We start from the raw sequence: 24,990 nt of genomic DNA, 5'->3' as shown, positions 1-24,990 counted from the left end.
TGAAGTTGCTCAGTCGTGTCCGACTCTTAGCGACCCCATGGACTGCAGCCCACCAGGCTCCTCCGTCCATGGGATTTTCCAGGCAAGAGTACTGGAGTCAGGTGCCATTGCCTTCTCCGACAATAATACTTAATGGAAACTTTTACATGAAGGTTACGATCTGCAACTACTGATATCAAGGATGACAGACAACAAATTATGCAATCAAGTTTTTAATAACAAAGATACTATTTTTAACATGGTCAAATATACTTGGCTAAGTCCAGATTTTAAAAAACAAAAGTATCTAGCCCAACAGTACAACCATACAGCTTTGTACAGAACATTCCATAGATCAACAGAAAATACATTTGAGCACAAAAATAAAAAATATTTAAAGAGAATCTCTAAGCAGCATTTTATTTCTGCAAAACAGACATATAGTACTGATTAAATATCTACAAGTGCTTTCCCTTTACAAAAATACATATATTCTTAATAGACTAAGTCATTAACAATGACCTGGTAATCTTTCACTTCAATTTGAATGATTCATAAGCTAAATCTTACAACCACAAAAAGGTTTTTATTTGTATTAAGATGTTACCACTTTTGACAAAAAGAAAGCTTAAAATATTTCATATTTCAAAGGAAAATTAGCAACAGAACTGTACAGTATAGTCTATGATGGTTTAATTTAACGTGAGGGCTACTCTGTTAAGAACTGGTGCTTGCTGCTGTGCTGCCAGAAGCAGGAAGCGCAGAACACTGGTGCTCCCCCCATAAGCTCTTGTCGCCGACCACAGCTTCATAAGGACACTTGGGCCCCTATCCCCATTCAAAAAAATACAGCAAAAGAAAACTGCCCCCGAACAACGTTAGGCTGATCCCATTCCATTTCTAATGTGCAGAACGCCTGCTGTGCTGGACTGATGTGGAGTCCACAGACACATAATCTATCCACCGTCTCTGCACTGCCCAGAAACACTTAATCTTCAGTTTACACTAGATTCGTTTCTTATTCCATGAAGCTCTGAAAAATGGAAGAAAACTGGACCCAGTATTTCATGTTTCACTTGATTCTAAAGACAATTAAAATTAAAACACATTTCTGAATAATGTCTCAAGTTCTGAATCCTAGAAAAAGGGGCATAGCAAGTATACAGACACATTTTAAATTATTTTTGTTTACTTTCGTAACTTTCTAAAAAGGAAGTGCTCAAGCATTTTAATTGTATTTGAAAATATAGTCAGGATAGCAAATAAACACACTACTTGTGAAAACTATATTACAGTAGGAAGAGAATCACTTTTAAGTTATTGGGAAAATGCTACTGCTTTAAGAAAAAACTATGAAAACCCTGTGATGTAATATTTAAGTATTTTTAAAGAACTTTCAATCTGAACTTTTTTCAACAAAATACTACTGAACTAAGTGTATCAAGTAAATCCAGAATTAGTTGGTTATTTTGTGCTTTCAGAGGGTTTGAGTTTTTAGCATGTTTTTCAATTTTTATAAACCAGATCTGTCAGACAGGTTATATTCCTTATTGTAGGGACAGGGGTGTATCTTAAAATGACAGCATTTCATATTTTTATGTTTCCAACCCATAAAATTAAAGCAATGGCAAACTCTTTTTTTGTAATGGCCACAACCAGCATCTACATCTCACTGGTATAAAGTAGAGGCTGCTGGAAAAGTCCTATGGTACACCAGAGTATGTAATGAGTACATCCATCTTTACCCTGGCCCAGGAGGTTTACCTAGTGGCCTGTCAGGAGGACGTCATTAGTGTGGGCCTACCGCACGGGCTCCCCGGAACGTCAGTGTGAGGTCAGGGCCTAACCTGACGTACATGCTCTTCATCTGGGGCCCGAATTTGGCTGTATGGTTAAATTCTAAAAACAAAGTAACTGCTGCGAAACAAGACAGAGAGTTACTTAAAAAGAATAAAAAGGAAAGAAAGAAAACACCCCACAGGCCTTTGGGAAACTTTTTGTTTTTGGATACAGAAAAAGAGAATGTACTGTTTTCTACACAAGTAAGCATGTCAGCACTTTTAGCAAAGTCTGTCTTTAATAAAATTTCTCATACTACTAAGAACCCAGGAACTAAATAAGCATAATTTTAGTCCATATCGCCTCCATGGGATAAAAATCTTCTCAAATTAGAATTTAAAATCTCAATTTCAATTTTCTCTCCAAACTATTTATTTCTCCCATTTTTCATCCAGAGGGAGGCTACTGGTTGTGTTAATCTAATTTTCACCTTTGAGAATTTCCTAAGATCTGTCAGATGGTGCTAGAAAAACAAGAAACATGGCTGAAAGGAAGTATGTTCTGATTATTGCAAGAAAAACCTGCAATTGATTGATCTTACCATGAAAATTAAGTTTAAAGTCTTTCTTTGGTGATATTTTAGCAACTACTCAAGGTTATTGCCTAATTCTATAAAAGTAAATTGCAGTCTAAAAATTTCCAACCTCCAAACAGTTAAAACTCTCTCTCTAACATGGTTATTAACACTAAAATGTCTTTGGTGATACCTATTTTCTTATGAAAATCTTTCAAAAAGAGATTACTCTAACTTACAAGAGCCTATTTAGATATAAAACCATTGATAAGAGACAGGGACAGAAAACTCAAAACTTAAGCAGTAAATCTAAAACAGAAATGCACTTTAGCAATGAGGCACTTTCTCTTAAATAGTTCAATAAAGCTAAACAGTTCACAATATTATATAACATACTTTTTTCCCCCTTAAAGAATCATTTTAATTTAGGTTACATATAGTCGAGCAAACTCATTACATTTATAAAATGTAGCATATTAATATGGGACAGACTTTTAATGAATAGAGAAATAATATATTTTTCTAAAAGCATCACCCAAGGTACCTGGACCTCAGACTGAATGACCTAATATCACCTCATCAGTGAACCTTTTTTTTTTTTTTTAGAAATACTTTTATAAGCATTTTGCTAACCTGGAGTAAGGGCCATATTTGGATTTTTCTATTAACTAATGTGATTACTTCAGTTAAACTGATGTCTTATAACGCACAGGACTTCTTTAGATCCAAGGTCCCTTGACCCTTGGACATCTATGATATCTAAAGCAGAGATAACCGATTACAAAATCTTTTGTGGAAGTAAAGTTCTTTCAGTTTGTTGCTTAACAAATAAGAGACTAAAGAAAAACTTAGTTTTATTCTCCAATTTTGAAGATTCAGATGATTATTCATATAGGCTATTTGTATAAAGAATAAATTTTATTAGCACCCCAAGTTTGTAAAACTGACCACCTATGTATTTTTGCCTGTGTATTTTTTCTATATCTGGTTTCTTACAAATTTCACAACCTGACTCGGGATAGTTAACTAGGGATTAGTGTATTACTAGACATGAAAGTAGTCCCATACTTAAAAACCATAGTTGAATATATGAAGAAGTCTGTGGCTCAAACAGTAACACCACATTATTCAGGACCATCATAAAGTGTGTACCTTTCCCCATATAACAGATGCGCTTCTTTATGCAAGGGTTTTCACATGTTTTGGCACATATTCCACTGCATTTCAATAAAAACGTTAATACAGTAACATTAAATAAAGGAATTCTATATAAAACTATTCTCAATTCCATAATTACTTCCTATATATTTCCTTGGAAAATAGAGACATTACATAAGATGAGCCAACAGGCCAAACTGAAAGAGATCATGTATATAAAACTCATTTAAGGCTGTAAGTTTTGGCTGGGGACCCAAAAACATCCAGGTCTCATTTGTGGTTTTTAAAATGCACTCTCAATTCATTTTGAGTTAATTAAAAATTAACTTCCATAAGTCATCACTGACCTAGATGTGACTAATTTATAAGAAATCTACAAATGCCTTAGCGACGTCAGGGAACTGGATTTCACAGCACAGCAAAATAACTTCTGTAGCTGGAGAGTAAATTCAGTTTTTGGTTTAGTGTAATGGTCTGTTCCAACCATTTTTTAAGAGTTAACAAAAATCTGCCTTTTAAATTCTGTTTGTGAGCCCTTCCAAGCACAAACACAATTTAACAAAATGAAATTTTAAAAAATATTGCCATGACCTTTTCCATACAAGTCAGGCCAAAAACAACAGAAAACTTTAGACTTTTTGACTTGAAACAAAGATATACGGAAAAGATCATTATGACGTTTCAGCCTTTTATATTGTGAAATGCATGAAGATTTAGCTGTATTTTGTGTTTCTTAGAGTCATACACTTTTATTTCTAAGAAGCATTTTGAGATTTAGAAGGCATTAGCTTATGATACATTTTACTGGAAAATACAGTATAAAAGCTATGTGTGTAACACACAGATTGTGCTCATGTCAGATTTCTAAAATAAGTATTTTTCCTAACTTTTAAGATTATTTCCTAAGTTTCAGAGGTTAACTTTGCTTCAAAGCAATTAGTCAAACTTAATTTCCAAAGTTTATGAGAAACAGTGTAGATTTTAAGAGGTTTAAAATGAAGTTCTTCATATAATTTAAGGTAACAAGACTTTTGTTGACTTGCAGACTCATCTCAAAAGGAATGGAAGACTTAACAAAACTGCAAAACCAAGGACATTATATAGCTCTGACCTTAAAGAACTTATTTATAAAACAATAATCCCAGTCCCCCCTAATTACTACAGGATCTAAAGTGAAATATCGTCAAACCATTTAATTCTGGTTAGCATATTTATCTATGACACAGTATTTGTTCTAGTTTATGCATATGGTTTGGAAATGTGACAGGTTATTAACAGTTTTAACCTACAATTGCTTTGAGATTTTTGAAATCCATAAAATAGCTAATGTTATCTGCTCTAAAAACCCTAGTATTTAAAATCATCATAACTTTCTGCATGCCACACTGACACACACCTAAGGCCAACTGAAAAAGGGAAACGATGTACTTGTTAGATTAAGAACCACAATATCATGATGCACGCAGTAACGTGGGCTACACAGCGGCAATGACGTCTCATGAAGCAGCACCCGCTCGTCATAAGGCATTATGAAAGAGTAACCTCACTGAAACATGGGTTTTGTTAGAAGTGAATGTGATCAGCTGCCAACATTTCAAATGGTTATGAATCTCACTTCACTCTCCAAGGAGTCACGTACATTTTCTGGAAGGCGAACAGGCCCTCCTTGTGCGACTGGTAGGCTACACAGACAGATGACCCCAAATGCCGACAGTTATAATGTGCTCTAATGTACAGAACAATTGGAATTCTTCCCAAAAGGACTTGCACACTCAAGAGTGAACTATTTTGCACACAAAAAGCTTACCGCAAACAGGACAGTGGCTCAAAGGCCATTTCTCTAAATATATTTCCCCATACAAAATAATTTCAAGAGATAGTAATTATTAGTTCCTTGTACAGTACTCTAAACGAGAATGAATCAAATAGTAAGTATGTGAAAACTGCAACACCACAAAGATTGAGCCATATTACTAGTGTAATCAAACATTAGAACAATCTTGGAACAGGCAAGCAAAATGTTCAGAAGGCTAGGTCACGGCCGCACACCTACTGATTCCAACCATGACTTGTATTGTACACGTGGAGACGGCACAGATACCTTATGCAGATGGTTCAGTAGCAGAATGGCACTTGGTTTGCTCTTAATAGAAACAACGTAAATGCAACTGACAATTTAGAGACAGACAGTGGCCTTATTCGCATGCTGACAATCTGGCTGTGTCCCTCTAGTCCACACACCTTTCACTGTGCAGTCTGTCGATGAGTAACACATAGTGCGGGGTTCATCAGTGGGGTCTGGGCCCCTTGGTCTAACCGAAATCAATTCTTGGTCGATACTGCAACACCATGGGGTATGACTATAAAATAAAAACAGATGATGAATAAGACTGTGTTGATACAAAAACAATACAGATTATACATAAAAGACTTTAAAAAATGTGCAGTTATGGTTTACAATAGTTCTTGGGAATAGTGATTATGACAGTTAAGACTAATTATCATTATATTTTTAAACTATTATGTTCTACAGACAGTCAACTTTTCCATAATTAGCAACAAAGGTCAAGTTCGAAAGATTGTGGATGTCATAGTGGTTGTATATGTGAATAGTACTACTGTTAGTACTTAGGGCAAGCCAGGGTTAGTGAGGACAGAACGCTCTCGCTGCTGGGGGGCATTCACTCATTTTCCTGTGGCGCTGTACAAGACCAGCCTGCAGGCTGGACTCCATCAGAGCTGTTCTCTGTGTGAGTCCACTGAATCACAAATTAACAGACCTTCTGCTGTGACGGTAAAGAATATGCCAGCAATGCAGGAGACCTGGGTTTGATCCCTGGGTTGGGAAGATCCTCTGGAGAAGGGAATGGCTACCCACTCCAGTATTCTTGCCTGGAGAATCCCATGGACAGAGGAGCCTGGTGGGCTGTAGTCCACGGGGTCGCGAGGAGTTGGACACGACTGAGCGACTGACACACACACACGCTATGAATCTAGGAAGCTGGGTACTGCTTACAAATCACACATTTTAAGTAAGTTTGACACTTTTTATTTTTAGCATTTAAAATTTAATGGTCCTTTAAAAAATGCTGAAAAACAAGTCACTAATTGTTAGAGGAAACATTTAGGTTACCGCCTCCTTTCAACAATCGATCCTACTAAATATTTGGACTTGACTATCATGAAATTGAGTGGCTCAGACTATCCTTCAGCTTGCTCCACACAGGGAAGGTATCAACATGTAGCCCCGGAGAGGAGACAGCTTTCTGTGGGAAAAGCCACAACACCACTTTTGTGTCTTTTTTGCCCTCTGTTTTGCAAAATGTAGAATTCAAACATCACAAAGTCAGAAAGGGTCTGAAGAACCGATGGTTTTTCCTTTTCTGAAAGCTGCGGACTCCCCTTTTTAAAATGAAATTTCCAGGAGCTACTTATATGGAACCAAGAAAGGCTGAGATGGCCACTGGCTTTTTTCCCCCTTGTCTCCTTGTAGGTGAATGCAAACATCCTGTGAGAAAACGGTTTCCTTTCCTATAGATGAAAGGGGTGGACTGAGATTCTATGGTCTAAATCTATTTTGCTTAAATTCTGCTTACTTGTTTTTATGTTACACTTTATTCTGTCCCCTCTGAATGAGAATATCTGTGAGTGACACTGAAATCTATTTTAGAAAACTCCCTGGGTTTTCTGAAATTCAGCCAGATGTAGAGACTGCTACCTAGAATCTTACTACCCTAACCTGACTTCTTCCCATTCTACCCAACTCTTCCCACAGCTTGTCTCTCACTACAATAACCTTTCTAGCTTTGCTTTCCATTCCTGACTCTGTTAAACCTGTACACTTTCTGCAAATAAGTCACTCATTCAAAAATCCATTATTATGTGTAAAAGAATTCATTACCAATTCTACTGCGATGAAGGAAAAGAGGGAAGTAAAATGGCTTGGTCATCAGTGGTTGAAATTTTTTTGGTTTTTGTTTGTATATATGCAAATATTCCTTATTTATGGTATTTTTACACGTACTTTTTAAAATGTGTGTGACATCTGCCATGTATTTTTCAGCATTAGTAGTTAACTTGATTTGTTTTTTTTTCTTTTTTCCTTTTACATGTGAACACATTGAGAAAGTTCATCTTTACTCTGAGACTGGTTGTTTAGCTATGTTTTCTTCTTGATCTTTGATGGTCTCATTTTTAATGTGCACCATTTTAACCATGAGAAACACATATAATGTGAGGTATGGGCTGAATTCCCCACCACCCCCCCATCATTAATAGTCTCAGAACAGTTATCTGAAAACAAACCCTACAAGATCACATCCTACCCCAACATCTACGCTCCAGGTTTCCCAATTCCCCGGCCAACTGCTGTCTCTGCTCCAGGCCCCTTGGCCACCTTGCAGCCCTTAAACCACCAGACATGACCTTGCTTCTAGATCTCTGTCCATCCTCAGCCTGAAAAGCCCTACCCCAGAGAGACACACAGCTATTACTCCCACTTCCTTCTGGTCAAAAATCACCACCTCAAAGTGGTCTTCTCTTAGCTATCTCATCGAAAATATCCTATTTATCTACTTCAATTTTTCTTCCAACACAATAAATTTTACTCACTTGTTTTTCCATCTGTTACCATCATTAGAGTATAGGCTCCATGAAGGAAACATTTTTTTCACTCTTACTTCTGTGTTCCCAGGGCCTACAAGATTACCCAATGCATAACTAAATTCTCAGTAAACATCTGTTAATGACACTTGGTACCTGCCATTAATCTGAAATACTCTTTATAGATTCGTACATACTAGAGCGAGTTCCTGAGCTCTGCTTTTTATCCATGTGTCTATGTTTAAGTCAGTACCCGATTTCAATTATTTCAGCTTTAAAATACATTTCAGTGTGTGGCCGTGCATACGCCCTGTGATTACTCACTTAAAAATGTGACTGACCAGAAGTGCCAAATTATATTTCCTGATGAACTAGAGAATGACTGACTTTGTCAAGTTAAACAAGTATCTGGTAAAAAAAAAAAAAATGTTTGAAATTATATTAAACTTCATAATTATAGGAAGAACTGACCACTATATTTAAATTTGTTGTGTATGATGTACTGTGACTATATATGAGAACGTCTTTAATCTTAGGGAACATATATGCCGAAGTACTTTGTGGTCAATTGTCATGATATGGGCAATTTAATTTCAAATGGCTCCATAAAGAAACAAGAGATATATTTATAAAAAGATTAATAAGATAAGGAGAGGAAAAAAGGGAAAGAAGGGGCAAAAAATGTAGCAAAATGTTAACTGATAAATGTAAAAGTTAAGGATATTTCTTTGTGTTATGTCAACCTCTTCATCTTGAAAAATTTTCAAAATAAGCTTGTAGGAAAAATGTGAATCTTACCAAATGCCCTTTTAGTATCTACTGACATTTATTTTACTTAATATATATAATTCCTCCCCCCAGCATTAAGCTATTCTTTGATTTCTGATAAAAATACTATTTGGTCTTGGTTTATTCTTCTAGCATATTATTTTAGTACATTTATATATTATTTATCATCTTTGTTAATGTTCAAAATGAGACTTGATATTGTGCTGTAATTGGAGGTTCTCTATCAGTTTTTCCCTTCATGATTATGTTACATCTGAAAAATGAATTTGGTAAAATTCCATCTTTTTCAATTACTTAAAATTAACAACTTAGGATGGGAAGGATCTGTCTCCTGAAAATTTGAGAGTATGTGTCCATTCAAAGTAGTTTTATATTTAGGTATCCTTTGAAGAAGTAACTCTTTAATACTGTTCTATGTCTTTCATTACTTGTAATTTACATTTTCTTGGGTGAATGTTGGTTCACTAGAATTTTTCCTACAGAACGATTCCACCAAATTTTCACAAAATTAAAGATTTAATCATATAAAGCTACACATATAATATTTTCTTATAATAAAACAGTGATAATTTTTTCCTTGAAATTTTCTAGTTGATTTTTGGCTAAAGATGCTTCCTATTAATTACAAGTTCAACTTGCAGACCAGACTATACTCGATAATAAAGTGCTGCAGAAAAAAAGGTAAATGTGTGTGGATTTTTGAAAACTTGGTCTTACTCTAGTTTCCTAAAACATTAGATCAGAGTTTAATAATACCTTTATTTCTCAGGAAACAAACAGACATCAGAAACAGACAGACATCAGTGCCGAGAATAAAAGCAAAAAGCCATATATGTACGAGTTATAACTGAAGGCCAGGAACACCACAATTCATCCCCAAATCAGCTGTGAAGTTAAAATCAGCTATAGCATCTACACACATTTCAACAGTTAAGTTAAATTATTCACTCACCCCCCACCCTCAATTACATAAAGATAAGGATGATTGCTTTTTTTTCTCTAAATGATTTTCTCTTGGCCTTTATAATTGCTAAATTTGCTTACTCCATTACTAAACACACATACACCCAGGACTTAACCAGTGTGTATTAAGAAACACACATTTTAATGAGTGTGGGGATTTGCACTATCACAGAACTGACAACGAGACTGAGGGAAATTCTAGATAAACTGCTAATTTAACACTTTTGATTTGAAATGGTTCTTTCAATAGTTAACATATATTTATTTGTCCTAACCCTAAAATAGCAACATCAGAGGTGAATTTGCTAGTTAAGGTTGTATATAATTATAATTCTCCCTTCTTGGCGCCAAGAAAATAATGAAGACTAATTAAAAATCTATATTTTTAAATAAATACTATGAACTAAAACATGGATTAAGGCTGATCCTAGATCATCTCTGTACTCAACAGTAATCCTTACTATATTACACACTTCGTCTCTTCTGTTTTCCAAATTTTTAAGATGCAGTTTTATTAGATAAACTTTCCTCAGAGGCATGTTCACTTCCTCAGTGCATTACTATATCCGCTCAGCATCATTCTGTGCTAAGAGGTAGCTCACTACAGTCCTTAGGGCAGGTTCAGTAAGCAAGCTCACATCTGCATTTAGCTATTGCTGTTATTTAGCCTTACCTAATCTGGCATTTTTTTCTTTCACTTGTGGGGGAATAAACAATGAAAAAAAAAAAAAAAACCCCCCACACAAATAAGTGTTAAGTACAGAGCAGAGATTCAATATGGAGCAGGGATTTCTTGCAGGCTGAAGCTGGTAGTTATTAAAACTGACGGAGGCATAAATAATGGCTTTAACATTTGTAACTTAATTTTTAGTTTGATAGAATTAAATAGGTAATTCAAGAAAACTAAAATAAGTGGAAACTTTGGGGACATAAGTTGAAAAGATGAAGTTTTGTAGCTCAAATAGGTCTGAGTTTCACCCAGTGACGTGTCTGGGGCCTTGCGTCTGGGGTGAAAGCAGTCACCTCTGTGGTGGGCAGGCATCGTTAGGGTCATATGTACAGTCGTGAGTGCCTCTTACCTGATACAAAGGGCCATCCTGAGGGCAGACTTGCGAAGCTGAGCAGTTCAGACACCGAAACTGCGGAGGAGATGAACTCATCAGATAAGAGGCATCCACAACTGGATACATATTTAAAATATTCTAATGTCAAACATGAGGCAACATGATTAATTTTAAGTAAACACTTTCCAAAAGATGGCAGTTGTTTTTGGAAAAAGACTTTGATAACTTAAGTGACTGGTAAATTTTAACATGAAATAATTTTAGTCTCTAAATATGAATTTTGTTAACATTCTGTAAATATTTACCAAAATGGTGACCTATCTTATCCATCTCTTCTTCAAATACTAAATTCATGAGAAAACCCTTGCCTTCTCAATCCAGGAGAGGTGCCTCCTTCCATCTTTCCTGTGATTAATCTCTCTTAGGTCTCTTCTCCAACCACTGCTTGAGCCTCAGAGCTCTGCAAGGGGGCAGGGAACTTGCCTCAGCCTGTAGGGGATCCATTTTCTGTTTAAGATTAGGTTCTTTATGTTCCTCACACTAGACTCTTGGTCTCCATAACTATTTTAATAGCATTTGACTGTGAGCTCCCTGAGTCTGATCTCATTCATAGCTGCAATCTTAATAGCTAAGGGGCAGAACTGGCACACAGCAGCCACTCAGAAAAAGGTTTATTGAGTAAACCAAAGAATGAATATGTTTTTAAACTAGTGAATAGATTCAATTCTAAATCCACTGTCTTTTAACAGTTTGTGTGTGTGTTAGTCGGTCAGTTGTGTCTGACTCTTTGCGACCCCGTGGACTGTAGCCCATCAGGCTCCTCTGTCCATGGGATTTTCCAGGCAAGGATACTGGAATGTGGGTTGCCCTTTCCTCCTCCAGGGGATCTTTCCCACCCAGGGATTGAACCTGGGTCTCCGGCAATGCAGGCAGATGCTTTAACCATCTGAGCAACTAGCCATTCATATTTTAAAAGTCATTGCCAAATCTTGATTTTTCAATATTATGTTGAACACTTATTAAGCATAAATATTTGAACTATAATGGAATTATGAAATATAAAAACATACTTTAAAATTTTACATATATGAATTCAACATTGCAGACTCTTCAAAATGAAAATATAGATAACAATATTTCTTCTAGAAGTTAGTCTCTGAATTTCTGGACAGGGCTCATCCACACTGTTAAGACACGCCCTGCACTGCTCTCCTTGACAACCTTCCTCCCCTCCTCTGACCCATCAGGCTTTGCCTAACTATGCAAACAAGTCCCAGACAGGATTTAACAAGGAAGGAGTTGGGTGGAAAGAGGTAAGATTCACTAAGTGGTATTTTTTTCTTATTAATCTATTTGGTATCAGTTGTGGTGTTGGAGAAGACTCTTGAGAGTCCCTTGGACTGCAGGGAGGTCCAACCAGTCCATTCTAAAGGAGATCAGCCCTGGGATTTCTTTGGAAGGAATGATGCTGAACTGAAGCTCCAGTACTTTGGCCACCTCATGCGAAGAGTTGACTCATTGGAAAAGACTCTGATGCTGGGAGGGATTGGGGGCAGGAGGAGAAAGGGACGACAGAGGATGAGGTGGCTGGATGGCATCACTGACTTGATGGACGTGAGTCTGAGTGAACTCCGGGAATTGGTGATGGACAGGGAGGCCTGGCGTGCTGCAATTCATGGGGTCGCAGAGTCGGACACGACTGAGCGACTGAACTGAACTAAACTGAACGCAAAGAAAGCACAGCAAGATAAACATGGTGGAATAACTTTAGGCAGGGACTGGCAGCGGTTGCTGGAAGCCATAAACGCCACCCGGGTTATCTGGGAAAGGGGGAGTCCTGAGAGTAGGTACTCAACCTACCCAAGGAAAGGGAGGCAGGAAGAACATGAGTTCACGGGGGAAGCTGAGGCTGAAGAGACAGATATGGAGAGTAAGCTTGCAGGCATGAGAGCAACGTAGGAGTACAGAATTATAATAATAATGAAAGCAAACATACGTGAGTTATTAATAATACAGCATTTATTATGTCAGGCACCCCTGCTAAGTACCTTATTAAATAATATTTCATCAGTTCTTACTAAAACTTTGTTAAGATCGGTACTATTACTCCAAGTGTGAGGATCAAAAGACCAAGGGAACCTATGCAGCACGGTGCAACTGGGAGGAAACAGCTGCAACAAACATGACCCAGAGGAATATCCAGATACGAGGGAACTCCTAGAGGTCAGCGAGAAACAGACCGACCTCACAGCGGAAAAAGAGGGGGCAGCGGGTTTGGAAAGAAACTTCACACCAGGAACACGAAAGTGAAAACATGCAGTGCTCGTGAGGGTGTCAGAAAATGGGCACTCGCACGTTATTGGTGTTATTATAAACTGCGAAAACCTTTTTAGAGAACAATTTATCAGTATCTATCAAAATTTAAAACATGCACATTCTGCTGTAAATCCACACCTGGAATTTAGCCAACGAATATGCTTCCACATGTGCAAAAAGATGTATGTACTGGAATACAGCATGTCTGTAATGTCCATTTGAAAAATGTCCACCAAATGAGTACTAATCAAATTATGCTATAGCTGCACAAATGGAATACTAAAAATTTGTTACAAAGAACTACTTTAAAATTTACTGATTCTCCACAAGGCATATCAGCACATGAGAAAAAGAAGCTGCAAAACAATACATATGATCCCATTTGTTTTAAAAAATGTGATGAAAACACTGCATGGACATGTTAAGCAGAATACATGTATTAGTACAGATGGGGAAACCACAGAGGAAACCAACGGTCATCCATCACGTCTCCTAAAATCTTATTACTCAAGTGTTAGTCGCTCTCAGTTGTGTCTGACTCTGTATGACCCTATGGACTGTAGCCCACCAGGCTCCTCCGTCCATGGAATTTTCCAGGCAAGAGTATTGGAGTGGGTAGCCAGTCCCTTCTCCAGGGGAATCTTCCCAACCCAGGGATCGAACCCGGATCTCCCACATCGCAGGTAGATTCTTTACTGTCTGAGCCACCAGGGAAGCCTGAAAGATGTGTCAGAAGTGGGACACACTTCCAAAAGGACGGTCCAAAGATGAGATGCACAGGCATCCCCTGGGAGCTTTTAGAAATGCAGAAGTTTTGTCTTCACTCTAGAACTACTGAATCAGAATCTGTATTTGACCAAGATCCCCAGGTGTTTTGTGATTTGCATCCAAGTTTGAGAAGCAACAGTTTTAAAAAAGTCCATGTTCTCCCACTAATAAGCAAAAGAGGAACACTGATCTTGAGGCACAAATATTGTTATGAACTGAAAAATTTCTAGGACTTAGCTAAGTCTGACCAGATATGCAATTCCTAAAGATAAAAGTCTTTCAAAAACACAACATGATGAAGACAAGGATCCAGAAAGAGCAGAGAAGACAGCAAACAGGCTGAGCCTGAAGTGGACTGGCCCCAGGACAAAGGTGGTGAGTGGCCCAGACGCCGTGTGGTATAGGCAGAAATGTCCTGCTCTTGAGGACTGGAGGCAAATCGGCTGCCAGAGATTCCCCCAGGGGTCTAGCAAGAGGACATGGGGAAGAGGTGATGTGAATATGGGGTCACCTTGCCAAAGGTCCAGAAGGTCAGAGATGGTGTCCAACATGCAAAGGGAAAAAACCACAGGTTTTACTCAGACAGAAGAGGACTACAGAACTTTAGAGAGCACCCCACAGCACCAAACTGAATAAAGGACCGCAAGTGCCAGCCCAGTCAACCTTGTTTAATCCACTGCCAGTCACAATCCTATTCGCAAGCTCACCCAAATAAATGGGGAAAACTAGCCAATACAATTAATAAGAATAAAGAGCTTGACCTAACAAATACTGATAGACATCATAAAGTAACATAGAAGGCCCAACTAGTTTCCTTCATTTGAACTTCATTTAAATATATCCCAAAGAAAATGGACAACTGAAGAGTTTTAGGTAGAGATGTCATGTGATCAGATTTTTATAAATAAAGCTATAATGTGAAATGCTAGGGTAGGATAAGTCCTGCTCAGAAGGACAAAACAATGTCCAGAAACATAAATGGATATCACATCTGCAGGTGTACACGTGTGTCTAGACACATATGCGGAGACAATGGTGAGATCTCAAAACAATGAGGCGCAAATTGTGAATCATTCAATAAATTGTATTTCTGCCAAAAAAATTTCTTAGAATAAATCGAGAGTCTTAGCCTCACTGTAGATGTGTGTGTAAATGAACAAATCCTGGGTAGATTAAATGTTTAATAGAAAAAAGTACAAGAAGTGAAAGAACCATAAATTGGTCAATAGTTTAGGAAATAACACTAATCCCAGCCCAAGACAGAGCCAGTTAGCAATGCCAGTAGGTAATGCGAGCTTTTCAGACAATCTGGTGTCTTGCTGGCAGCGAAGGGCAGAGATGGGAGGCGACGTGACTGCAATAAAAATGCTGGAAGGGGCTTAATCAAGCAAAAAATTGTTTTATTGCTAATTAGTACATTTACCCCAACTGCCAGAATTTATCAATAATTAATTGGAACATGAGCAACATTTAAAAATTAACAGAAAACGAATGGGGAACAGAACAAAATGACCTTTAGGCTGTATCTGCATAACTATTGCCTTATAGAAGGCACAACTTTCATTCAATTTACTCTTCAAGCAAACACTGAGTATCTATACGAGGCACTGCTTTAGGTGCTGGAGACTCAGATTGAACAAATCATCACCCTGCCCAGATTACAGCTGCCTTGGGAACAAACAATAAACATACCAAGAGGCATAGTATGGAAAACGGTGAGGCAAGGAAGCGGATTGAGAGTGCTAGACTGGGCCCACTGAAAAGGTGGCGCAGAAGCACAGCTCTCTGAAGGGGAAAAGGGAGCGAAGCAGGTAGACACACGGGGAAGCAAGGGCGAGCCTGGCACATCAGAGGAGACGAAACACGGAGGCCGCTGAAGCCAGAGGGTAGGAGCAAAGAGTGAAGCGGCAGACAGAGGCAAACCTGGGTGGGGTCCGCCCTGGTACAGGTCCTCAGAAGGGCTGCAACTTGCACCTAAATGCCATTAGATGCTACTGGAGAATTTAGAGCATGGAAACATGCTGTTATTTGCTGCTGTGCTAGGTGAAGACGGAAGGAGGCATGGGTGGCAGCCAGAGGAGAAGCCTGGAGCCCGGCAAGAGACTTTTACAGAAATTCCAGAGAAGAGTGGTGGTGGCTCGGACCAGAATGAGGACCTGCTAAGATGCAACTGGATTTGTATTTTGATGGCAGAGTTCAAAGAATTTGCTAAGGATGGAGAAACTAATCAGGACGGACTTCAGGAATTTTGGTCTGAAACCAGAAAAATGAACTACTAATCCTAGAGCTGCTGAGACTGAAGCTGAGGGAGAAACGGGTTTAGAGGAGAGCAAACAAAAACCAGAGTTGTCATGCTAAAACAAATGAAACGGGCTACTTACTGCTATACCAAATATCTAGTGTGGTATTTTTTTCCTATTTGTTGATTTAGTTTTTAACCTGAAAAAAAATCTTAGGATACTAAAACCATTTTTTGGAACCAATTTTTAATAAAATATGCCTTACACAAGCAGGGGATTTAAACTATTCAGAAATGTGTAATCAGATGCATACTTGCAGTAAAGACTGAATATACTTTATTAATGACAATTGCTATGAATTAGCTCTTTCGGGCTCTGCCATTTGAATAACTGGCAGTGTGGGTGACCTTTGGGAAGGGACCTCGAGAAGGACAAGTGAGTGCCAGGAGAGGTCCTGCCATGGATGACTAGTTACATCTCTCTAACCTGAAGGCAAACCTATTTATAACGATGACTTCAAGCACTGACACACACTGAAGTGTCCCATGATCAAGGAAAGCTAAAATTATACCAATATGGTACTGCTGTTGTGTGTAATATCACAATATATAGGCCCCAGGAGGGCTGGTCAAGAGAGAACTGACTACCCTTGCAATCTGCACTGGGTCCCTGGAACATTTTGGTTAGAAAGAATTAATGAGGGTGATATATGTACAACCATTTGAAAATATATAAAATGTCATAGAAAGGCAAGCATTAATTTACCAAATACAAAGACAATTAGGAAAAAAATAAAAAGGAGCCCTAGAGAGGTTTCGTGAGTTCCTCAAGGCACACAACCAGTTGGTGGCAGGACTAGAACGTAATTTATTCCTCCTGGTCACGAGAACTTAGCCTCACAAAGAAGGCGTCAGCATCCCAGTGGGATGCAAATTGAAAAAAGTTCTGCTTAAGAAGTTACATGCTTCATTTATTATTGTGTCATACCAAGACAGTTCTTCTGGAGGAAACACAGCTCCACAAATGTTTACATTCAATATGTTTTTGAACCACTGTAATTGTGTGAGGCTACAGTTCTTAATTTTGTGTTTTTATAATTACTACTGTATTTCTTACTGCTACAAATTAGCCTTGCAATTCCTACCCCTTCAGATTTCCCTCCTATTGACGTTACATATAACTCAGGTAAGATACACTAGAACATTCACATTAACCCTAATCAAAGATATATTTCAAAATACCAACTCCTCTGGGGTTAAAAAAAAATGTTCTTAGGTTTCTTCTTTTAATCATTTCTCTCATATTTCCTGAGGCCTCAGGCACAATAATCTAAATCTGGTATCAGAAACCACTGCAAACTCACTTACCCTTCGGTCCAATCTTATATTTTCAGTGTAAAGAAGGTACCTGAAAAAAAAGAGTATCTCGATTCTACCCTGCTTGTCCTCTCTACCACAAACAAAAATATCTACACCATTAAACATACTAGTTAGGGCAGAACTTAGACGTTTCCATATTTTATTGGGGTTTTAAAAAAAATTTAAGTGCCATCTCCTCCACTCTAAGAGTTCTGAACATATTCAGATCAGTGTTTTAAACTCACCTTAAACATAACAAAACCACATTTACCACAGACCTTAGTCTTGGGATCAGCTATCATGCAGTCACTGAGGAACCAGTTTCTTCTCTTTCCCTAGTTTTTTTTTTTTAAAGTGTCTCAGTAACTGTTAAATTTGATTAACACAATGATAAAAAACTAATTATAGACATAGGGAAATATAAAAGCAGTTTACGTTTTCGCCTCTTAGTCGCCATCTGGTCATGTAGATGAACTCCATAGTATGATCCTTCCCCATAATTTCACCATTGCACAGCACATCCAACTTAAAAAAGAATAGTTACAGATCCATTAACATAAGTAACTCTCAGTTCATAAGAGTTTTACACATTTTTTTCAAAGTTCAAATAAGATTCAAATAGTCATATCAAAATAGAAGTAGTATCCATTATTTGAAAAGAACACTGGATCTTTCTATTAAAAACAAAGGCTCGCCTCGTAAGTAGTAACAATTCATATATAAGTGGCATGAGCCACTGTCTGTCTTGCCCCATACCTCCACCTCCAGTTCAGCACACAATTCTGAAATGCACTGTGAGCTTTCTTAGCCTCTGCAGCCTCTGAGGTTTTAGACTTACTTCTGTGATTGCCTCTTACTGACTGAGAAGAAACTGTGGGAACCTCACAGTTCCTCCTGTCACGTTTACCTTATGAATCAATTTCTCATGTGGAGGAGCTGCTTTCATCAGTTTGCATCTGCAGAGGAAAAGTGAATGGCTGTGGATATGTGGTCTGGGGGGCCTTCGAGGCACTCAAGCGGACAGAACAGTAAGGACCAGACCACAAGCCTGAATCTCCCAGGGCTCTCCCTTCCCACTTTGCTGGGTTGGTGACTTGCATAATTTTGGGTTGGCTAAAAAGTTCGAGTTTTTCCGTAAGATGTTACAGAAAAGTTCCCAAAGGAACTTTTTAAGGGTTTTAAAGAATTATTTAAACAGAGACTAGAGTTTTGAACTTTATGTATCAAATGAGTGTAATTCCAACTGCACTAAATTATATCAATTTTTTGATGACTTATGGTGACATAAATGGGCCCGCATTAATGTTTTCCAGAAACCACTTTATTTTTAAAAGAACAGGCAGATAACTCTATTTTCTTTATCTTGACTGTAAAATCCATAAGCAAAGAGGTAAAGGGGTTTACTTAGGCTGCAATTACAATCAGGTACACAGTTTCTATTATTGTCATTTGAAAACCAAACAAACCATCCTGCCCGAATTACCAATGCTGTTACAGAAGCTTCAGCTGTTAGGTACTTCATTAAATTACTGGCCTACTTGTAGGGCAGCAAAATAACAGGGGGAAGAGTAACTACTACTAAAATCATACATAATGTTCTCAGCATTGGGATAGAAAAAAAGCTGTCTGTGGAGTCAGTCTCTTCCCCTTCCATCCTTTTCTATAAAGAAGTGTAGTAAGGGCCAGCAGTAGGACTGCAGGAGAGTAACAGTTCTCTCAGCTCTAATAACTTCCTGAAAGCTAGAAAATAACTCAGTGAGTCACACCTGAAAGTAAGGAAATAAAACTGCAAGTGGTATTCTGCAAGAAGAGAATAAAGAGCAAAACCAAATTATAAAGTTTCATTTTCTATTTCACTGTGGTTATATCTATAAGTTGTTTTTATCTTTTACTTTTTATCAAGCACATATGGCTTTGGTTAATGTTCACAATTTTTTCCCCAATATAAAAGTTGCTATCTCTGGAAATTTGTTTTACATTTATAGGACCAAACATATAAGAATTAATCCTTAATCCATAAATTAATTAGTTATTTGTAAGACATTTTAAAATAAATTCAGGTTCAGAGGTTTCCTCAAGATACAGACTTAATACCTGGCAATGCCTGTGTTTAAATCTTATTTTGTTTCTGCTATGATTGTTCATATGAATACTATTGTATACAAGCTTGAAAACACTATGTTCCCTTTGATGCCTTTGTTTATACAGGAATCTAGCCTTGGTCTTAAAGGTTTTTTAGGTGCTACCCTACTCCAGTACTCTCGCCTGGAGAATCCCATGGACAGAGGAGCCTGGTGGGCTGCAGTCCATGGGGTCGCTGAGGGTCGGACATGACTGAGCGACTTCCCTTTCACTTTTCACTTTCATGCATTGGAGAAGGAAATGGCAACCCACTCCAGTGTTCTTGCCTGGAGAATCCCAGGGACGGGGGAGCCTGGTGGGCTGCCGTCTATGGCGTCGCACAGAGTCGGACACGACTGAAGCGACTTAGCAGCAGTGGATCTCAGAAGGGAAGAAGAGGAAATTAATACAAGTTGCAAGACTGCCATCTGTGTGCGTGAGGAATGGTAGCCATGTTCCCTCATCATGTCACAGCCACAGCTTTAGGATGGAAAACATCCTTGAAACACTGCACACATTACAAACTGTGCTGTGTCCAACATCAGGGCAACTGACCTCTCTTGTACAGAAACTAGTATGTTACATTTACGTAGGCACAGTATGCTGGCGTTACCTAGGGCTAGACAATGTATCGCTTTTGCATAGGACAGAACTAAATGAATACCAATTACAAAATCCCTTTTCATAAAACAACAATGCTTTACATCTGAAAAAGAAGTCTTTAAAGAATGCTAAAACGCATTGAAAAGGTCTCAGACTGAAAAAAAGAACATACCATAAAGCATGCAGGCATTAAAAAAAACCATCCATTTTAGCTGGGATATTTATTTCAAGAATACTTAATGGTAAATATCTCCTCTAATTATAAAATGTTAAATTTATAAGTATCATGTTCTAGTCAGGACATTAAATTCAAAAATACAGATTATACAAATAGAATATTACATCCAAAAATTAAAATTTTAACATGAAAATAACCAAAGTTTCCACAAAATTAAATGTATTCTTAATTTTTACTTTCTTTTGTTAGAATTCTCCTTCAGATTAGAATTATCAAAATAATCAAGATTAGATTATTAACTTACCTCATAAGAACTTGGAAGTTTTAGTTTTAAACTTAGAAATTTTTTAATAGTTCCCACAGTTACACGTGTAGAACACCGAATGAATTTCTTCATTAACCCCTAAAGGAAATAAAGATTATTAACGAAAATATTTCACTATGCTTTGGTTTCCTCATTTCCTTAGCAGTACGAATCCACTCGTTAAACTTAAACATCAATAAAATATAAGTACCACTCTAGAATGAACACCACAAATGAGGTGGTAGACATGATACACCTGACCCAATTTGTGGAAGAAAATTATATCCCCTAATCTTAAAAGTTATCAACATTAAAACAAAAACAAAACCAAGCTATTGGATCTTTAAAAGATATAAAGTGTTACTGCTACTTATGCTTAGGAAATTAGGTCAGCAATTTGGAAACGTTCCTTAATTCATGAAGTCAGAAAGTGGACCTATCCAGTCAAAATATATTCCTAGCAAAATATATTTCCCAGCAAAGACCAACAGAAACAAATCTATTTACAAATAACACCTGATCACAATTCAGATGGTAAAGTATCCATTTCGAAGAAAGCAGAAGTTAAAAGTCACATCTAAAGCAAGAGGCACCTGACCCATTTCGAATGAGAAGACTGACGCTCCAGACAGCGCGAGAACAGTGACAGACGCACACGGACGTTCTGCTGTCTGCTCACACCAGCGCAGCCTCACCAAGGTTTCCAGACAGCTTGGGCAGACTTGTCAGCATGTTTCATAGGCCCCAGTTGAGTCAGAGAATACTGTGAGGGTACTAGAAGACCCTTTAAGTGTATTTTCATCTGCAGGGAAGTCTAATGATAAAAGAACCTGTAGAAATGACCTGGTGTCATCATGCATAATCTTTTCAAAATTACTAGCAAGTATAGAGGCCTCAGAAGAGTAAAGGTTTTAAAACTAGGCAGGCAATGGCACCCCACTCCAGTACTCTTGCCTGGAAAACCCCATGGACGGCAGAGCCTGGTGGGCTGCCATCTGTGGGGTCGCACAGAGTCAGACACGACTGAAGCGACTTAGTAGAAGTAGTAGTAGTAAAAGCTTGTTTTTGGAATTTTTAATCCAGTAACGTCTGACATCAATTGCTGATGAAATTCCAGCTTGGATTATTTAATATTTGATGTGTAAGTACTTTGGAAATAAAAATATAACAATTATGCATTCTCTCCATAGAAATGTTATATTTACACCACATTTGCTGCTTTTCCTATATATGGGCTATACTTTGTTTCCATCTCACAATTTTTTGTTGAAAACTGAACATTTTAATGTGGTAACACTGGAAATCAAATTCCTGCCTGCTCCTCAGGGATTCCTGTCATTATTTAATGACTTTTTAAAACTAATTCTGCAAAGTCTGTATTCTTTACAGCATGTATGGTCAGCTAACAACTGAACAGAGATTTCCCTGGAACCAGTCAGTTTCCCAGTCTTTGCTGAAGGACTCTGTGTGAGTTTTGGGGCATACTTCTAACACTTAACCAAGCTGTTGATAACTCTACCTTGGTCTTCACTTCTGGCTTGTGCAGAACCTTGATGTCTGCCAAAGGTGAGAGTTTAGGGCCTCTGAAGGTCTTTTCTGAGCATCTACACAATCCTGTGTATATACGTGTCATTCTAGATTCCCATGAATATTTTTGAGCTTCTCAAAGCTGCTATACATCTTGACATCTGTAGACATCTCCCTCTCTAGTTTTTCCTTTTAGGCTTTTTGGTTAAGTCTACTTTTTGCCCCAAATGTTATTTATAATTCAGGCAGTCATGCAGTCACAACAACGTCTATTTGTCTTCAGTTCCCTCCTCCTGCTCCTCCCTAGTCCATGGAGAAGGTTTTATCCATTAGGCAAGCTTCAAGTCAGGTCTAATATAGACAACCTCTTAAGTACAGTATTCTAGGATCCATCAGACAAATTATAATTATTTGGAAATTAGGCTTTGAAAGAGATCCACCTCCCTTCTGTCCTTTGGTACTTGAGAAGCTGCAGTAGGATAATGGGCTGTGATTTTTACCAGGCTGTTTCAGAGCTGAGAGTAGAGGATGGGACTAAGGCAAGTTAAAATTATTTTTACCAAGAGTCAGACATTTTTTTGCTCCATTGGTTTCTGCAAGGGTTTTAGCCTTTGGTTAACTATCAGATTTCTGAAAAAGTTGATTATGAAAACTTTTGCCAGCTTTTTCACTGATTTTATGCAGGAGCAAATTTTTGAAGGTCCTTATTCTAATAGTTTCACTGTGTTCTTGCTCCTGACTTCGACGTTTGAACTGCAGTAGGTATACTATATAAACAATACATTACTGAGAATCTCATCCTATTACAGAGGAATGAGATAGTTGAGAAGGCTATAAAGGAACCTAGGAGTAATTTTTCTGCCTTTATGCAATATATAATCCAGTTTCAAGGATAAGACACATGCCAAAAAAGATAAAAGGCAGTATTAGTGCCTGGTACCTTTAGAACACAAATACTGATTTAATCAATAACAAAGTAAGCCCTAATTGAGTAATACATGCAAGCCAATTTCAGAAGGGATTCACCAAGGTGGGGGGAAAAAAAAAATCACAAAAATAGAAGTCTCTTGAATCTTGACAGAAGTCTTGGACAGTGGTGAGAAGAGAGAAGAACATGCCAAAATGGAAGGACTGTTCAAAGTCTTAGGGGTTTTAAATATTCTTAATATAAGCCTTTATGTACTCTGGATGCAAATTCTTTGTCAGATACATGGGTGCCAAAATTTATGTTGGTGCTCAGAGATAAATGACAAGAATCATATTTTGATGATTCACTGCCAGGAATTATGGAAAATAAACTTATAAACACAGGGGTTTTAATGAAAGACCTTGAATGCTAACACAAGGAGTCAAGACTTGATTCTAGAAGGTGGTGCACTACGGCCACGGCCCTCAAGCCAAACTCGGCTGTCTGTCTGTTCTCACAAGTGATGTCTAGTGGGACACAGCAAGGGCGGTTTGTCCACTGTCATCTGTGGCTGCTTTAGTGCTAAAATAAGTCAGCTGAGCAGTTGCAACAAAGCCCATTAGCCCACAGAACCTAAAATACTTACTACTTGACCCTGATAGTGGCTATAACTGCTTGCACACACTAAGGCTGCAGCCTCAGCCCTGGATAACAGAAGAAATCAAGAATACAGGAAACACTTCAGACTACTTTTAAAAATCTAGATATAATGTCAGCAGCACTTCTTAGACTGAGGGAAATTTTGCAGGACTTATGACTGGTTGAAGGCAAGGGAGAGAAGGTCAAAAATGTAAGAATTTGAATTTCTATGATTGGTTAAAAGATGGTAGTGACAAGGGAAACTGCATGTTTGGAGTAAAGTTCGGTGAAAGTACAGTAGAGTGAATTTGTCTTTTAATATGTGAAGTTTTATGTATTAGTGAAACTCCTAGTTAGGATACTAAAAGTAGTTAGAGATATAATACTTCAACTTGGGAGTGATGACAGGTTTGGAAAGGGGGATTTAAAAATTTCTTTGCATAGCTGGAAGTCACAAAAAGTAGAAGTGACCTCCTAGGATGATTACAGAGAAAGAATAACTGAGTGGGGGGCGAGATATTAGCCTATACTCACACATACCAAGCAGAAGACAGGAAGAAGTCAAGTCAGTAGAGACAGTATAGGAGTGGCCAGAGGGAAAGGGTGAGACTCAGGAAAGCACAGCGCAAGTCAGTACAAGCCAAGTCAAGTCAGTACACAGTACAAGCCAAGCTGTAAAAGTTGTTTTAAGAAGGAAGGCACAAGAATGAAGAAAAATCTATAAAGGAAAGAGGGAAAAGATAAAAGCTCAACTGGAATGGTGAGGTGTCAAAGATGTCAAACAGTGTCAAGGCAGGGGATAGGTAATTTTTCAGATGAATCTGAAATTCAACGACTTATAACTTTCATACTAGAAATCCTGCAGAGAAGTAGACTTCTCATTTATTTATGAAGAGATACTCCACCTTTTGATTGACTCAATTTTCACTACAAGATAATAACTGTATATATTAGAGAGCTAAAGGATGAGCATAATCTCCATTAAGAAGAACCTCCCCCAAAGGGGATTACAGAAATGACTGAGAATAAGAGAGAAATGTAAGGTCATTAAAAATTCTTATGCAAAGAAGGCTGACAAACAGGGAAGGGTGCTGCAGCAGAGCACGAGATGCCAACAGACA

The 24,990-nt window shown here is 37.9% G+C and overlaps 1 protein-coding gene across 4 annotated transcripts in view; it reads right to left on the bottom strand.

The window, feature by feature from the left end:
• Window positions 1-206: 206 nt before the first annotated feature.
• PCGF5 (polycomb group ring finger 5) overlaps window positions 207-24,990 on the bottom strand; it is a 55,718-nt gene continuing 30,934 nt past the window's right edge. For 2 of the 4 annotated variants that reach the window (XR_008201429.1, XR_008201431.1), the window contains exons 6-10: window positions 20,797-20,895; window positions 18,026-18,115; window positions 10,924-10,983; window positions 5,732-5,850; window positions 207-1,061 (exon numbers count right to left, since the gene is read on the bottom strand). Coding sequence is in view for 1 of the 4 variants with exons in the window: in XM_052660878.1 (XP_052516838.1) it covers window positions 5,803-5,850; window positions 10,924-10,983; window positions 18,026-18,115; window positions 20,797-20,895 (297 nt within the window). In the remaining 3 variants the exon portion in view is untranslated. Of the gene's footprint in view, window positions 1,062-5,687; window positions 5,851-10,923; window positions 10,984-18,025; window positions 18,116-20,796; window positions 20,896-24,990 lie in introns of those variants that run through there. The other 2 variants (XR_008201430.1, XM_052660878.1) reach the window with 2 other exon arrangements.

This window comes from Budorcas taxicolor, chromosome 23, assembly GCF_023091745.1.
Source record: "Budorcas taxicolor isolate Tak-1 chromosome 23, Takin1.1, whole genome shotgun sequence".
NCBI lineage: Eukaryota > Metazoa > Chordata > Mammalia > Artiodactyla > Bovidae > Budorcas > Budorcas taxicolor.
This window is presented reverse-complemented; position numbering and strand designations above follow the sequence as displayed.